The sequence below is a fragment of the Mixophyes fleayi genome, chromosome 1, assembly GCF_038048845.1.
Source record: "Mixophyes fleayi isolate aMixFle1 chromosome 1, aMixFle1.hap1, whole genome shotgun sequence".
NCBI classification, from domain to species: domain Eukaryota; kingdom Metazoa; phylum Chordata; class Amphibia; order Anura; family Limnodynastidae; genus Mixophyes; species Mixophyes fleayi.
Window position 1 is genome coordinate 325,631,205 of NC_134402.1, and position 12,444 is coordinate 325,643,648.

At 42.1% G+C, this 12,444-nt stretch overlaps 1 protein-coding gene across 1 annotated transcript in view; it reads left to right on the top strand.

Moving 5' to 3' along the window:
- SGSM1 (small G protein signaling modulator 1) overlaps positions 1-12,444 on the top strand; it is a 171,203-nt gene that overhangs the window by 101,810 nt on the left and 56,949 nt on the right. Inside the window, exons 7-9 of the mRNA XM_075214427.1 lie at positions 5,570-5,715; positions 8,129-8,260; positions 9,941-10,065. Coding sequence (XP_075070528.1) covers positions 5,570-5,715; positions 8,129-8,260; positions 9,941-10,065 — 403 coding nt within the window. The remainder of the gene's footprint in view (positions 1-5,569; positions 5,716-8,128; positions 8,261-9,940; positions 10,066-12,444) is intronic.

Consider the following 12,444-nt stretch of genomic DNA (forward strand, 5'->3'; position numbering starts at 1 on the left):
AAGGGAGCCAGTGAAGCAACAGGGAGAGAGAAAGGGGGCAGGGGAGAACCAGAAGAGGTGAGAGGTTAAGTGGATGGTTGGTAGGCCTTAAGGAACAGGTGAGTTTTAAGTGCCCGCTTGAAGGAGCACAGATTGGGTGAGAGACGAATGGAGCGAGGGAGGTCGTTCCAGCGAAGGGGGGCAGCACGGAAGAAGTCTTGGATTCTAGAGTGGGAAGAGGTGATCAGAGTGGATGAGAGGCGGCGATCATTGGCCGAGCGCAGGGAGCGGGCGGGAGTGTGAATGGAGAGGAGGTTAGAGATGTAAGGGGCAGTAGACTGAGAGAGAGCCTTGTAAGTGGTGGTGAGGAGTTTGAAAAGGATTCTGTAGGGGAAGGGGAGCCAGTGTAAGGAAAGACAGAGAGGGGAGGCAGAGGAGGAGCGGCGTGAGAGGGAGATGAGTCTCGCAGCCGCATTGAGTATAGAGTGGAGGGGGGCAAGGTGGGAGCAGGGGAGGCCAGTAAGGAGGAGGTTGCAGTAGTCGAGACGGGAGATGATGAGAGCATGGATGATAGTTTTGGTGGCATCTTGAGAGAGGAAGGGATGGATGCGGGCAATATTACGGAGTTGGAAGCAACAGGCTTGGGCAAGGGATTGAATGTGGGGGGCAAAAGAGAGAGAGGAGTCAAGAGTGACTCCTAGGCAGCGGAGTTGGGTGACAGAGGAGATAGTGGAGTTGTTAACAACGATAGAGAGGTCATGGTGGGAAGGGAGTCTGGGTGGGGGAAGACAATGAGTTCGGTTTTGGAGATGTTAATTTTAAGAAAGCGAGAGGACATCCAGGAGGTGATGGCTGAGAGGCAGTCAGTTACACGAGAGAGGAGGGAGGAGGAAAGATCAGTAGAAGAGATGTAGAGTTGAATATCATCAGCATATAGGTGATACTGAAGACCGAAAGAGGAGATGAGAGCCCCAAGGGAGGAAGTATAGAGCGAAAAGAGTAAAGTGCCAAGAACAGAGCCCTGAGGGACTCCAACAGGGAGAGGGGAGGGGGTGGAGGAAGAACCAGACGTGGATACGGAGAAGGAGTGATTAGCAAGGTATGAGGTGAACCAGGCATGGACAGAGCCAGAGAGGCCGAGTGAGAGAAGAGTTTGCAGTAGGAGGGGGTGGTCCATGGTGTCGAAGGCCGCGGAGAGGTCAAGGAGCATGAGAATGGAGTAGTGACCCTTGGATTTGGCTTATAGGAGATCATCGGTAACTTTAGCCAGGGCTGTTTCAGTGGAGTGGAGGGGGCGGTAGCCGGATTGGAGAGGGTCAAGGAGGGAGTTGTCAGAGAGGTGTCTGGTGAGGCGGCTGCAGACAATCCGGTCAAGTAATTTGGAGGCATATGGGAGAAGAGAGATAGGGCGGTAGTTAGCAAGAGAGGTGGGGTCAAGATTGGGTTTCTTAAGGATAGGGGAGATAAGAGCATGTTTGAATGAGGATGGGACAACACCAGAGGAGAGTGATAGGTTGAAGAGGTGTGCAAGGTAGGAGCAGGAAGTAGGAGAGAGAGAGCGAAGGAGGTGGGAGGGGATGGGATCAAGAGGACAGGTAGAGGGTGGAGAGGAAAGAATAAGGGAGCGAACTTCTTCACCTGATGTGGGGATGAAGGAAGACCACAGCTGGTTGATGGCGGGAGGTGAAGCGGTGGGGGTGGGGGGAGAGGGGTGGGAGGAGGAGATGTTGCGTCTGATGGCTTCAATTTTGGAAGAGAAAAAGGAGGCGAAGTCAGACGCCGAGAGAGAAGGCGGGACAGTGGGAGGGGGGGTGAGAGGAGGGAGTTGAATGTGGCAAAGAGGCGGCGGGGGTTGGAGGGCTCAACAGAAGAGCATCCCTGGAAGCTGGTCGGGATGTCAATACAGGAAGTGATGTCCCTGACGTCATGATGACGGCTGGGACGGGCGCTGTGAGTATGAGGTATTAAAGTCATTTTATCGTTTTCCAATAAGCATTGTCTAAGCGATTTGTGTTTCCAAAGCACAAAATTATTTATTTTAGCAGATGCAAAATTTAGCAGTTCAATACATAATTATAATACAGTACAGCCAATACCAAAAGATACATACATACCGCGCCCGCATGCGCTCGCTAAGCTGCGCTCCACTGGTACCAGCGTACAGTACTTCACTCCAGAATACTGTGGTCAGAGAAGACTGGGCTAATACCAGCTAGAGCTGTATTATATACCCTCAGTGTTACAGAGAGAACAATGCAGATGACGTGGCTTGCTTCTATACGTCCAGGCTTCAGGAGGGTCCAGTATAAACAGGTCATAGGCTAGTTCAAACAATCCCCTCCAATGGTGAGGGTCAACATTCCAGATGATTCTCCCGCCCAGAAACCATTTTAAGCTAGTCTATTTACATATTACAGTCAGTATCACTTTAAACATTTATTTCCCTAACATCGCTAACTAGAGTATGCAATGTGCGATCTCTTTGGCAAATGAACCGGACAGCTGCTGATGAATAGGGGATCTAAATGATACTAAACATGACTTGTTTCCTGTAACCTGAACCTCAAATAACACTAAAGTGTACATATAATCATAATATAAAAACTAATAATAAACTAAATACTATCTGCTCATAAATCACTGTAGAACAGAACCAATATGAATATGAAATATATAAATAGCTAAATGTTAGAGTGCGAGAGTGTGCGTGCGTATTTTACCACGTGATCGTGCCATGCCACGTGTAACGTGGCATACTGATCGCAATCGCACGGTAAAACAATATTAACCAATATACTTTCGTTCATCCAATTATATGATTTCGACAGATGCGAGCCACAGCGGTTTGGGGGGCAACTCCGTGGCTCGTGACAGTTTCCTTTACTTACTGTCAGTAATCCTATTGATGGATATAAACAACAGGCCACATCTAGTCACCTTTTGCATAAAATTGCTTATAACAGACATTAGCTTGCCACTATCTACACAGCAAATTTATGTAGAATGTCAAACGTAGCAACTTCTGTCAAGGTGTGGGATCTTTTACATATATATTTGCAAATTTGCAAAACTCTTCAGTACAAGACAAATTGTGTTTTAAGTTTAGTTGTTCTATAAAAGTTTGATTTCTGACAAATTATTAAAGAGAAGGGATCCTAGGAGTAGATGTGTTTAGGTTAAAAAGAATGAAAATGTGTGAGTTGACCATCCTCTTTAGCTTCCCCCTGCTTTGTATCCTGGATATTACATGTACCTTAAAGAAGAACTTCATCCTGACCCTAAATTGTAGAGTAAAAACTCCTCCCCTGCCTGGTAGGAAGAATAAAGCACTGGTGTAGACTTTACTAAATAAGACCCCCACAAACTCCTAATGAGGTCTTTCTTCACGGCCACCACAATGTCTCCTCTTTCTTGTTTTTTTTTTCTCTTCATAACTAATCTTTGCTGCTGACATCTGCACAATGTTATACTTTTGTTTTTTTTTATTCTATTGTAATGTTTGCCACCAACATCCCAATATAGCATTGTAAGAGACTTACCTGTCCCCGTTCATGCTTATTTTCTGCTTCCGATTCCGCTACCCGACTTCCAGGTATTGGCAGTATGGTCATGTGACTGTCTCGGTGGGGAATTCAAATCCCCTTGCTATTTAGCCCAGCACTGACACAGGATCTGTGTCAGATTAACAGTTCCTGTCAGTGTCTGACCCAGCTCTCTGTTCCCAGCATTCATTCTGATCTCCTGTGTATCCTGTACTTGTTCTTCAATTCTCCAGTGTATGACCAGGCTTCCTGACATTGGTTTGGATTCTCCCTCTGAACCGCATTACCTGTTCTGCTCTAGCAACTGGCTCCTTTCTACCACAGCCTCTCCACCTTATCTCCTTTCACGTCATGGGGCTTCCCTAGGGATCGCGACCTGCGAACTTCCGGCAGCAAATCCCACACTGCCTTGTGGCAGTTCTTGGTGATGATCGGGGGTTCGTTAGACTCTGCATCCTAGAGAAAGCATGTGTAAATCCTGACTGATTGTGTCATTAATCCAGTGGGCATAACAAGCAGCCCCTATTTCCCATAGAGCGATCTGTGCTCACCGGTACTCAGTTACCCCCAGGACTTGAGTGCAATAGTATAGGTTTATACATAGACGTATGCAAACAGAGCATAAGAGACTAACCCCTAAAATTTAAGGAGTAGGAAAAATAACTTAAACTGGCAGCAGTAATCAGATACAGTCCAAAATCGGGACAGGTGATTAACAGAATCACAGGAGTTACAAACGGGTTTCAGTGAGTGGCAGACAAGGATAATTGTTAACAAGCAGAGGTTAGTATAGTAAACAGACGGGATAAACTGTAACAAGCAGTAGTCAGTATGGGCGGCAGACAGGATAAATGGTAAAAAGTTGAGGTCAGTACAGGTAGCAGACTGGATTACCGCTAACAAGCAAAGGTTGAGGTGTGCAACCAGAATGATTGATCAAAAATGAGTAAGGTCAATAACGAGCAGACAGCAATACATTACAGAGCACGAACACCTAGGCTAGCTAACTCTATTACAAGCAACATATGAGTAGTTGTGACAGCCTAATAAACCCGCCATTCACCAATCCCAACAGCGGATGAGTTTAGCCTACACAGAGCTAATAAGTAATGTTTACCACCTGAGTCAAGGCAACCAATGTACACAGTTGCTGAGAAGTAGTGGAACACCTGAGTCTGCCACTGTTTCTATCCCAGTCTCTGTCCACAATCCTGACATTGATTTGTTTGTTCAGTGTATTTTTGTTACAAATTGCATATTTTGAAAAAGGGACTTAAAAACATTGCTAAATGATAATAACAGATGCCCACAGACAAACCCTTTGTACATTTCTGGGAGCAAGAGATAGGAAAGAACTCAGCTGAGGGTTGGTTGAAATTAAAAATACCTAAAAAAGTTCCATAAATGCCAGCTTATTGGAGTCATTTATAGCAGATTGCTAATAGTCACCCCATCAGCCTTGCCTATTTATTCTGCTTTATAGGATGTGGACAGGAGGGCATCATAGATCAAGGTGGTAGACTTTCTTAAAAATACATTTGGTGTAGGGTTTACTGCATGATTGTCACACAAGAAAAACTTGCTAAATCTCATTAGGAGGCCTTTTACTTTCAATAACAGCTTACAATCATGCTGTATAATATTTAATTCTTTAGTGTTAATATCCGAATTAAACTAACTGGTCCAACATTTAACAGACTCTAACAGAGTCAAACACATTTTGAGAACTGCTTATAGATATAAAGATTTGCTGTAGATTCCACCATGTTCTTTTCCAAAAAATAAATAATAATATATACATTGAGAGTAGAAATAATTATTTATTTAACTGTTCTTTACCAGTGGTGGCTCTCATATTTTCACATTGTTTAGGCTTCTACAATGATGCTATGCTTAGAAATACACATTTAACATGCGTTTCATCTGTTTATAAAAATTGGTTGGGTGGTTTATTTGAGACCTTTACTTTCTTTATCATTATTAATCGGTATGTGTTGTAGCCATTATAATACACCCGAGCATTTATTTACTCAGTAAATGCCTTACAGTTGGTCCCTGTGCCCTGGAGTATACAAAAATGAAGACAGCAGACCACTTCTGGACTGATCCATCTGCAGATGAGCTTGTTCAGAGACACCGGATCCATGGTTCCCACTGCAGACAAGACTCTCCCACTAAGAGGCCTGCCCTGTGTGTGAGTCAGTCTGGCTGTGCCTTACATGCCATAATGTCTGTCTTTAAGTTTTGCGATAAGTCAGTATGATTTCAAACAGCAGGGACTCCATTCTATGTATCTGTCCTGTGTTCCAGGTATGTATAAGTAGGATTACTTCAGCAATTTATATTCCACCAGCTATTATTACTGGCTTGTAACCAGATGCTTAGGGAGAGGCTTAGGACTCTTACTGCACCACTGGATTTATATATCGTGTACAAATGTGATTAACAATTTCTATATACATATTGTATACTTGCATTTTTGACTGCATGTATTGGTGTTATGTTTGCAGATGTATATCTATAAAATATTATAGATAACGCTATTTTATGTTTGTGACAATTCCTACACTATTTTATTTGAAATGTAAGTAATGGATCTGAAAGCTGTATTCTGTGCTTTTAGTCTTATTGTGCATCCCATCATCATCATCACTCTCACATTTTATCCTCATCGCATTACCTTCTCCCAATCCGTCTCATAATTATCACTTTTCCTCCTATCTCATCATAATCACCCTTCCATCTTTTAACCCCTTCTTTACCCCATTCCATCATCATGTCTCCTATCAACGTGCCATCTACCATGCCTCTTCCATCATTGCACCCCCTTATCATGCCCATTACATCATCATGCCACTTTTCAGTACCATCATAATCATATCCCTTTTACCAAGCCCCCTTTCATCATCATCATCATCATCATCTCCTTTTACAATAACGCTTTCATCATCATCATTTATCATGCTCCCTTTCAAAACCTTCCAGAGCAGCATCATGACATCCTGTTTAGAGGGGACTTCTGAACATTCATTGTATGTACTGCAGGAGGGAGTTAAGCTGTGGACACAGAGGGGGCTGAAAATTCCCTCTGAGCACTTTTGTTTTTTGTGCTTCAGCATGCAAGACAGGCAAGAAAATCTCAGTGAGAACGGAAAGCACAATAGTTCAGCACATGTGCAGAACTTAATTTCTCCTTTAGTAGCAATTAATGAGTTCTACTCCTGCAAAAAACTCAGTATTTAAGTAATGCCAGAGAACTACTTAAATCACTTCAGCAGATCTGTTGAGGTTTTTAAGTATTGGCAGTGTATCCCATAACACCTTAAGCATATTTGGCAACTTTTTTAACCTCCCCTTCCTGAAATCCCAATGGTAGGTCAGGTGGCAAGTGAATGAGGGGGTGTGGTGACACGATTGCATCAGGGTGGCCCTGCTTCCTGCTATGTAATGCCACGGTTCACGGCATAGTGGGGAGTGGGGCCTGATGAAATGAATTGCTTCAATATGCCTCACCTCTGCCTGGACTCGGGAGGGTGCCGACTCTTCCAGAAGTCCAGGAGAACTCCCCGAATTTTGGAAGCCTCCTGTAGATTCTTGGAGAGTATGCAAGTATGTCCTTAAGTATTTCACAAGTATTGCTTAATGAAGTGGTTCCCAAAGTGTGCGCCGCGGCTCCCAGGGGTGCCGCGGGCAAGCCAGAGAGAAAAACAAACAAAACATAAACTTACCAATCCGCGCGGCGCCGGTACCCAGCATCCTCCTCTCTCACGCAGCTTGTCACTGAATGTCGACATTCAGTGACAAGCTGCGTGAGAGAGGAGAACGCTGGGCCCCGGCGCCACGTGGATTGGTAAGTTTATGTTTTGTTTGTTTTTTCTCTGGCTGGCCGGGGCAGAGTGAGAGGGAGCGTGACAGAGGGCAGAGGAGGGGGACAGCATGACAGAGGGCAGAGGAGGGGGACAGCGTGACAGAGGCCAGAGGAGGGGGACAGCATGACAGAGGCCAGAGGAGGGGACAGAGGCCAGAGGAGGGGGACAGCGTGACAGAGGAGGGGGACAGCGTGACAGAGGGCAGAGAAGGGGGACAGCGTGAGATAGGGCAGAGGAGGCAGCGTGAGAGGGGGCAGCGTGAGAGAGGGCAGCGTGAGAGGGGGCAGAGAGTCTGGATGCAGAGGGGGCAGTGTGTCTGAATGCAGAGGGGGCAGTGTGTCTGGATGCAGAGGGGGCAGAGTGTCTGGATGCAGAGGGGGCAGTGTGTCTGGATGCAGAGGGGGCAGTGTGTCTGGATGCAGAGGGGCATTTTTGCATACAACTAAATAAGTATTTCTGTCCTGACCTAAATACTTATTACATTTTTTTGACCCAACTACTTCTAAAACAGGACTCCTCAGTAATTATTTTGGGGTGCCTTAAAAAATTATGGAGACTCTAAGGGTGCCGCGAACTGCAAAAGTTTGGGAAACCACTGGCTTAAGATATAAAAAAGTTGTTACTTACTTATTGAAGTTTATTCAATGTCTCTTATTTAGTTAACTAAGGTGCCCTTAAAGGCTCTTTTAACACAACTCCCAAATTCCACCTATCTTTATATATTTATATATTTTCCAGATCCAGAAAAGGCATTCGAGTGGAAGTATGGATGACAGGCCATCAATGTCAGCACGGGATTATGTTGAATCTTTACATCAAAATTCAAGGGCAACTCTTCTTTATGGCAAAAATAATGTAATGGTTCAACCTGTAAGTATAACACTTATAATATACGAAACTTAAAACTGTTTTACTCATGTTTTTTTTTATTATTCATGAATTGGGCAATGACATACAAATGTTTTCTACATAAAGGATCACAATTATGCATTAGATTAGACTATAGTGAATCCTGAAGAAAGCACTGTGTTGCAATGCCATTTGAAATCTCATTTCTCATTGGTTGTCAGGAAAGTTTATATGGTGAATATCAGCCGGAAGCCTTATACAGCAATGAACATATAATAATGAATTACATGGCTTTTTACAAGGGATGTCTCATTGCTAAATATGCAAATTAAAATGGGGATATATCCTATTTGTAAGTAGAGGTTTTTGACACATTAGTGTTTTCTCTATGCAGTAAGACATCTCCAAGAAATCTGCCACCCCGTGGTCAAATAAATTATGGAACATTCTGTACCATTTGAATGGCATTACCATAAAGCTAAGATAAGGGATTACCCTTATTTTACTCAACTACATGTGACCTTCATCACAAAACTGGATTTGAAACTTGACATTTCTCAGTGTAAAGACCGCTTAAGGTGGATTAGAGCAGTGAAATATCCATTCAAGATGTTTAAAATATTCATTATAAGTATATACATAATTAGAGTGGGTAAATATACAAAAATATGCAGTGAACAGGATGTGTGGTCAAAGAAAAAAAAGCTGAACACCAGAAACAGACTGCAAGAATACTCGTTATAAAAAAACGTAAAAATATAATTTGATGTCTGGTGCCAATAAATTCCCAATATAAGGAGAAAACATAGGGCTTTAAAAGCGCCATTTGCATTGTATCTATTAGAAATTACATGATTTCTTTATGTAGATATTTATGTCAGTCGCATTTTCCATCATTAAAGCTGCCGGACATAATAAGTGCCTGCTATATGTCATCTTGCGGCTATTATTGTTTTCGGGGTTATTTTGTAGTTATAAACTCTGTCGGCATTGTCAGTGCCGTTAACTCATACCACAACAGTTATTAAGTACATCAGGACAGTTATATAGATTTAGTAACTGTAGTTTTTAGATCTTGTCACAGCTTTGTGGCGTTCAACTAGTTCTATAAACTGTAGGTGCTTTGATTTTGGAGCCTATTTATCAATGTTTCCCACCTCCTCACACCGTAATAATCTTATGTTTTTTGGTGATAAAAAATTGCTTATTTGCACTTATGAAAAATATTGGTTAGCGTTACTCAGCTACCAGGGGGAAAATGGCCCAGAGTGGTAATGGTTAACTCCATCTCCATCTTTTATGAGCAAGCATGAGCCGGATTTTGGCTTTAAGTTACATTATTAAAATGGTTGGGTCAGCGCCCATGGGGAGAGCACCTAGGGTGCCCACAACCCAAATACAGGACACTCTTTCAGATGTCCCTTGCTATGGAGAGAGCCAAGAAGTTCCAGAGTTGTTCAGCAGAGTGAGGGCCTGGACTCTGCTAAATACACCAGAATGTGGGGGTCCAATGAAAAAACTCCCACAATAGTACTATTATTTGGAAGCAATGGAATTTAGTACATTTTTTGAAGTCAAAACCCCCTATAAATGTCTGTAATGGAGGCTCAGTTTAATTACCACATGCTTCTTAAGCTTTATCTGGGGAGAAATGGGGATGTTTTTGTTCTAACATTTATCTCTTGTTCATTCTGTGGATAGAGAGATGACATGGAAGCAATCCCAGGGTACTTGTCGCTTCATCAAACTGCAGATATCATGACCTTAAAATGGACCCCAAACCAACTTATGAATGGCTCTGTGGGAGATTTAGATTATGAGAAAAGGTAATTACATTTTATAAGGCTATTTGTATGCATTTTGGTTAGAAATATTAACATTTTTAGCAAATATATATGTTTAGGACAATGTGAAAGTGAATTAAATATATTGTATATAATTATATGTGTATGGTGCAGACCCTGTTGGGATTCCTCATTGTAACAGGGAATGGAAATCTTGAATTTCAGATGTTTGCAGCTTTATGTATGAACCCCAGTATAATTTACCTTCACGTTGTACTTTGCTCTCTAAGGCAATGTATCCTAACTATAGCTCATGAGCAATATATTGATCACTGCCCTCTCTGATGTAGCTTGCCATGGAACACTCAGCAAGTGTTCACCATCATAACAGAACCCATGTCATGTGTGTTTAATTATAAAGTGCACAGGTAACCCACAGCAACTTGCCATGTGCACACATACACACACATGACGTGGAAGTGGCAGAAAGGGGATAATTATTTGCATTATTAACATTTATTTATATATCGCCAGCTTACTTCGCTGACTTGAGTATTAACAAAGGGATGAGAGTGCTGCTCGCAAGCTTACAATATATAGACCACTTTTACCATTCAATCTCTCACTCACTTAGCAGACAAGTTACAAAATTAAGTCACAGCTCACCCAGTAAAACATGATGCTACCACCTAAATTCTTTTTATTTTTGGTTTTAAGAGCACCCTCAAAATTTAGCTCTTATGTCCAAGGGTAAAACAACAGGTGTTCTCTAAGAAAGACACAACTTAGTTCTAAGTTTTTAACTTTAATATAAAAGGTATAAAAATTTAGAAAAGGACATACTTCTAAATATTGAAGAAGTTCTAAAATAAAAATAACAAACATCCTATACTGTATCACCAATAATTGAGTGTAGTCCTTTGGTTGCAGGTGCAGTAGAGGAAACTTAAATTATACTTCCAATCTGAAATCAGACTATAACAAAGTATGATTCCTTCTAAAGTCAGATTTTTAAACACTTTTCCACTTTATTAAAAATCAAGGAAGTGTCACTCTAGCTTGACAGATCCAAAGGTTGCTTGCAGCTATGAATGTAGTCTGTAATAGATATAAAAAAATCTGAAACCCCTAAAAATAGCAGAGGAGTTCCGTTCTTTCTATAGCAAACTTTACAATCTTCCACACCACCTCTGTCCCTTACAGCAAAAAATAGACAAATTTCTGTCCCAAGCTCTCACCAGAAGCCATCAAAACCCTAAACGCCCCAATAATGGAAGAGGAAACATTACCCAATCTTCACTCAAAGAAAACAGCTTCAGCTCCTGGCCCTGATGGCTTCACTGCTCCCTACTATAAGAAATTTACTAACATCCTTATCATCAAACTCATAAGTGTTTAACATTAGAGGGAGAAATTAATTTGGCTCCGCTTCTACAAAAACAACTATTTCAGTTCTTCATAATCACAGGAGGGAACCCACACTATACAGCAGCTACAGACTAATTTCCCTCCTTAATGTCGACTTAAATTTTTTTCTAGAATTTTGGCCTATAGAGTAAGTATTTGGCTTCCCAGATTGGTTCATCCAGACCGCGTCGGATTTATATCAGGCCATGAATATCTCCAAATGAGTAGTCAACCTGATCCATTGCATACATTCCACAAAGACATTCTTTCATGACATTGAACATGAAAAAACCTTCAATCGCATTGGTTGGCCCTTCATGATGCAGGGCCTGAGATCCTTTAGCTTGGAGTACGAATTCCTTGCCAGTATAGCAGCCTTTTACCACAAACCTCATCCTCAGTGCTAGTCAACGGCTCTTTGTCGCCACCCTTTAAGATTACGAATGGCATCCGACAATGGTCTCCCCTCTCATCCTTACCCTCGTCATGGAACTTCTGCCGCCAGGATTCTACAAATCTTGACATCTTAGGTATACAGAAAGGGCATCAGGCACATAAAATTGTGCTTTGCGCAGATGATATTCTCCTCTCCATTTCTAAACCCATGTTTTCACTCCCTGCATTTTCAGAGAACTCACTCAATTCGGTTCCCTTTCTAACTTCAAAATCAATCCCGACAAAACAGAAACATTAGATTTCCATCTGGCCCCCAGCATTAAGAAACTCTTCAATCAATTTCAAATAGCAAATGCATAAATTAGATTTTTTTTTTAATATCAGTAAAGAACTTGATTGCCTATATAAGGCTAATTATCTCACTCTTCTATCTGCCATCAAATCCAACTTTTCCTCCTGCAATGGATTATAAATCTCCTGGATAGGCCAAATCAATTTGGTTGAAATGAACATACTGCCCAGATTATTGTACCTCTTCCAGGCCCTCCCTGTGAACTTGACCGTTCACCCTTACCCTGCTTCAGCGACTAATCTCATCCGTCATTTGGATGGACGAGA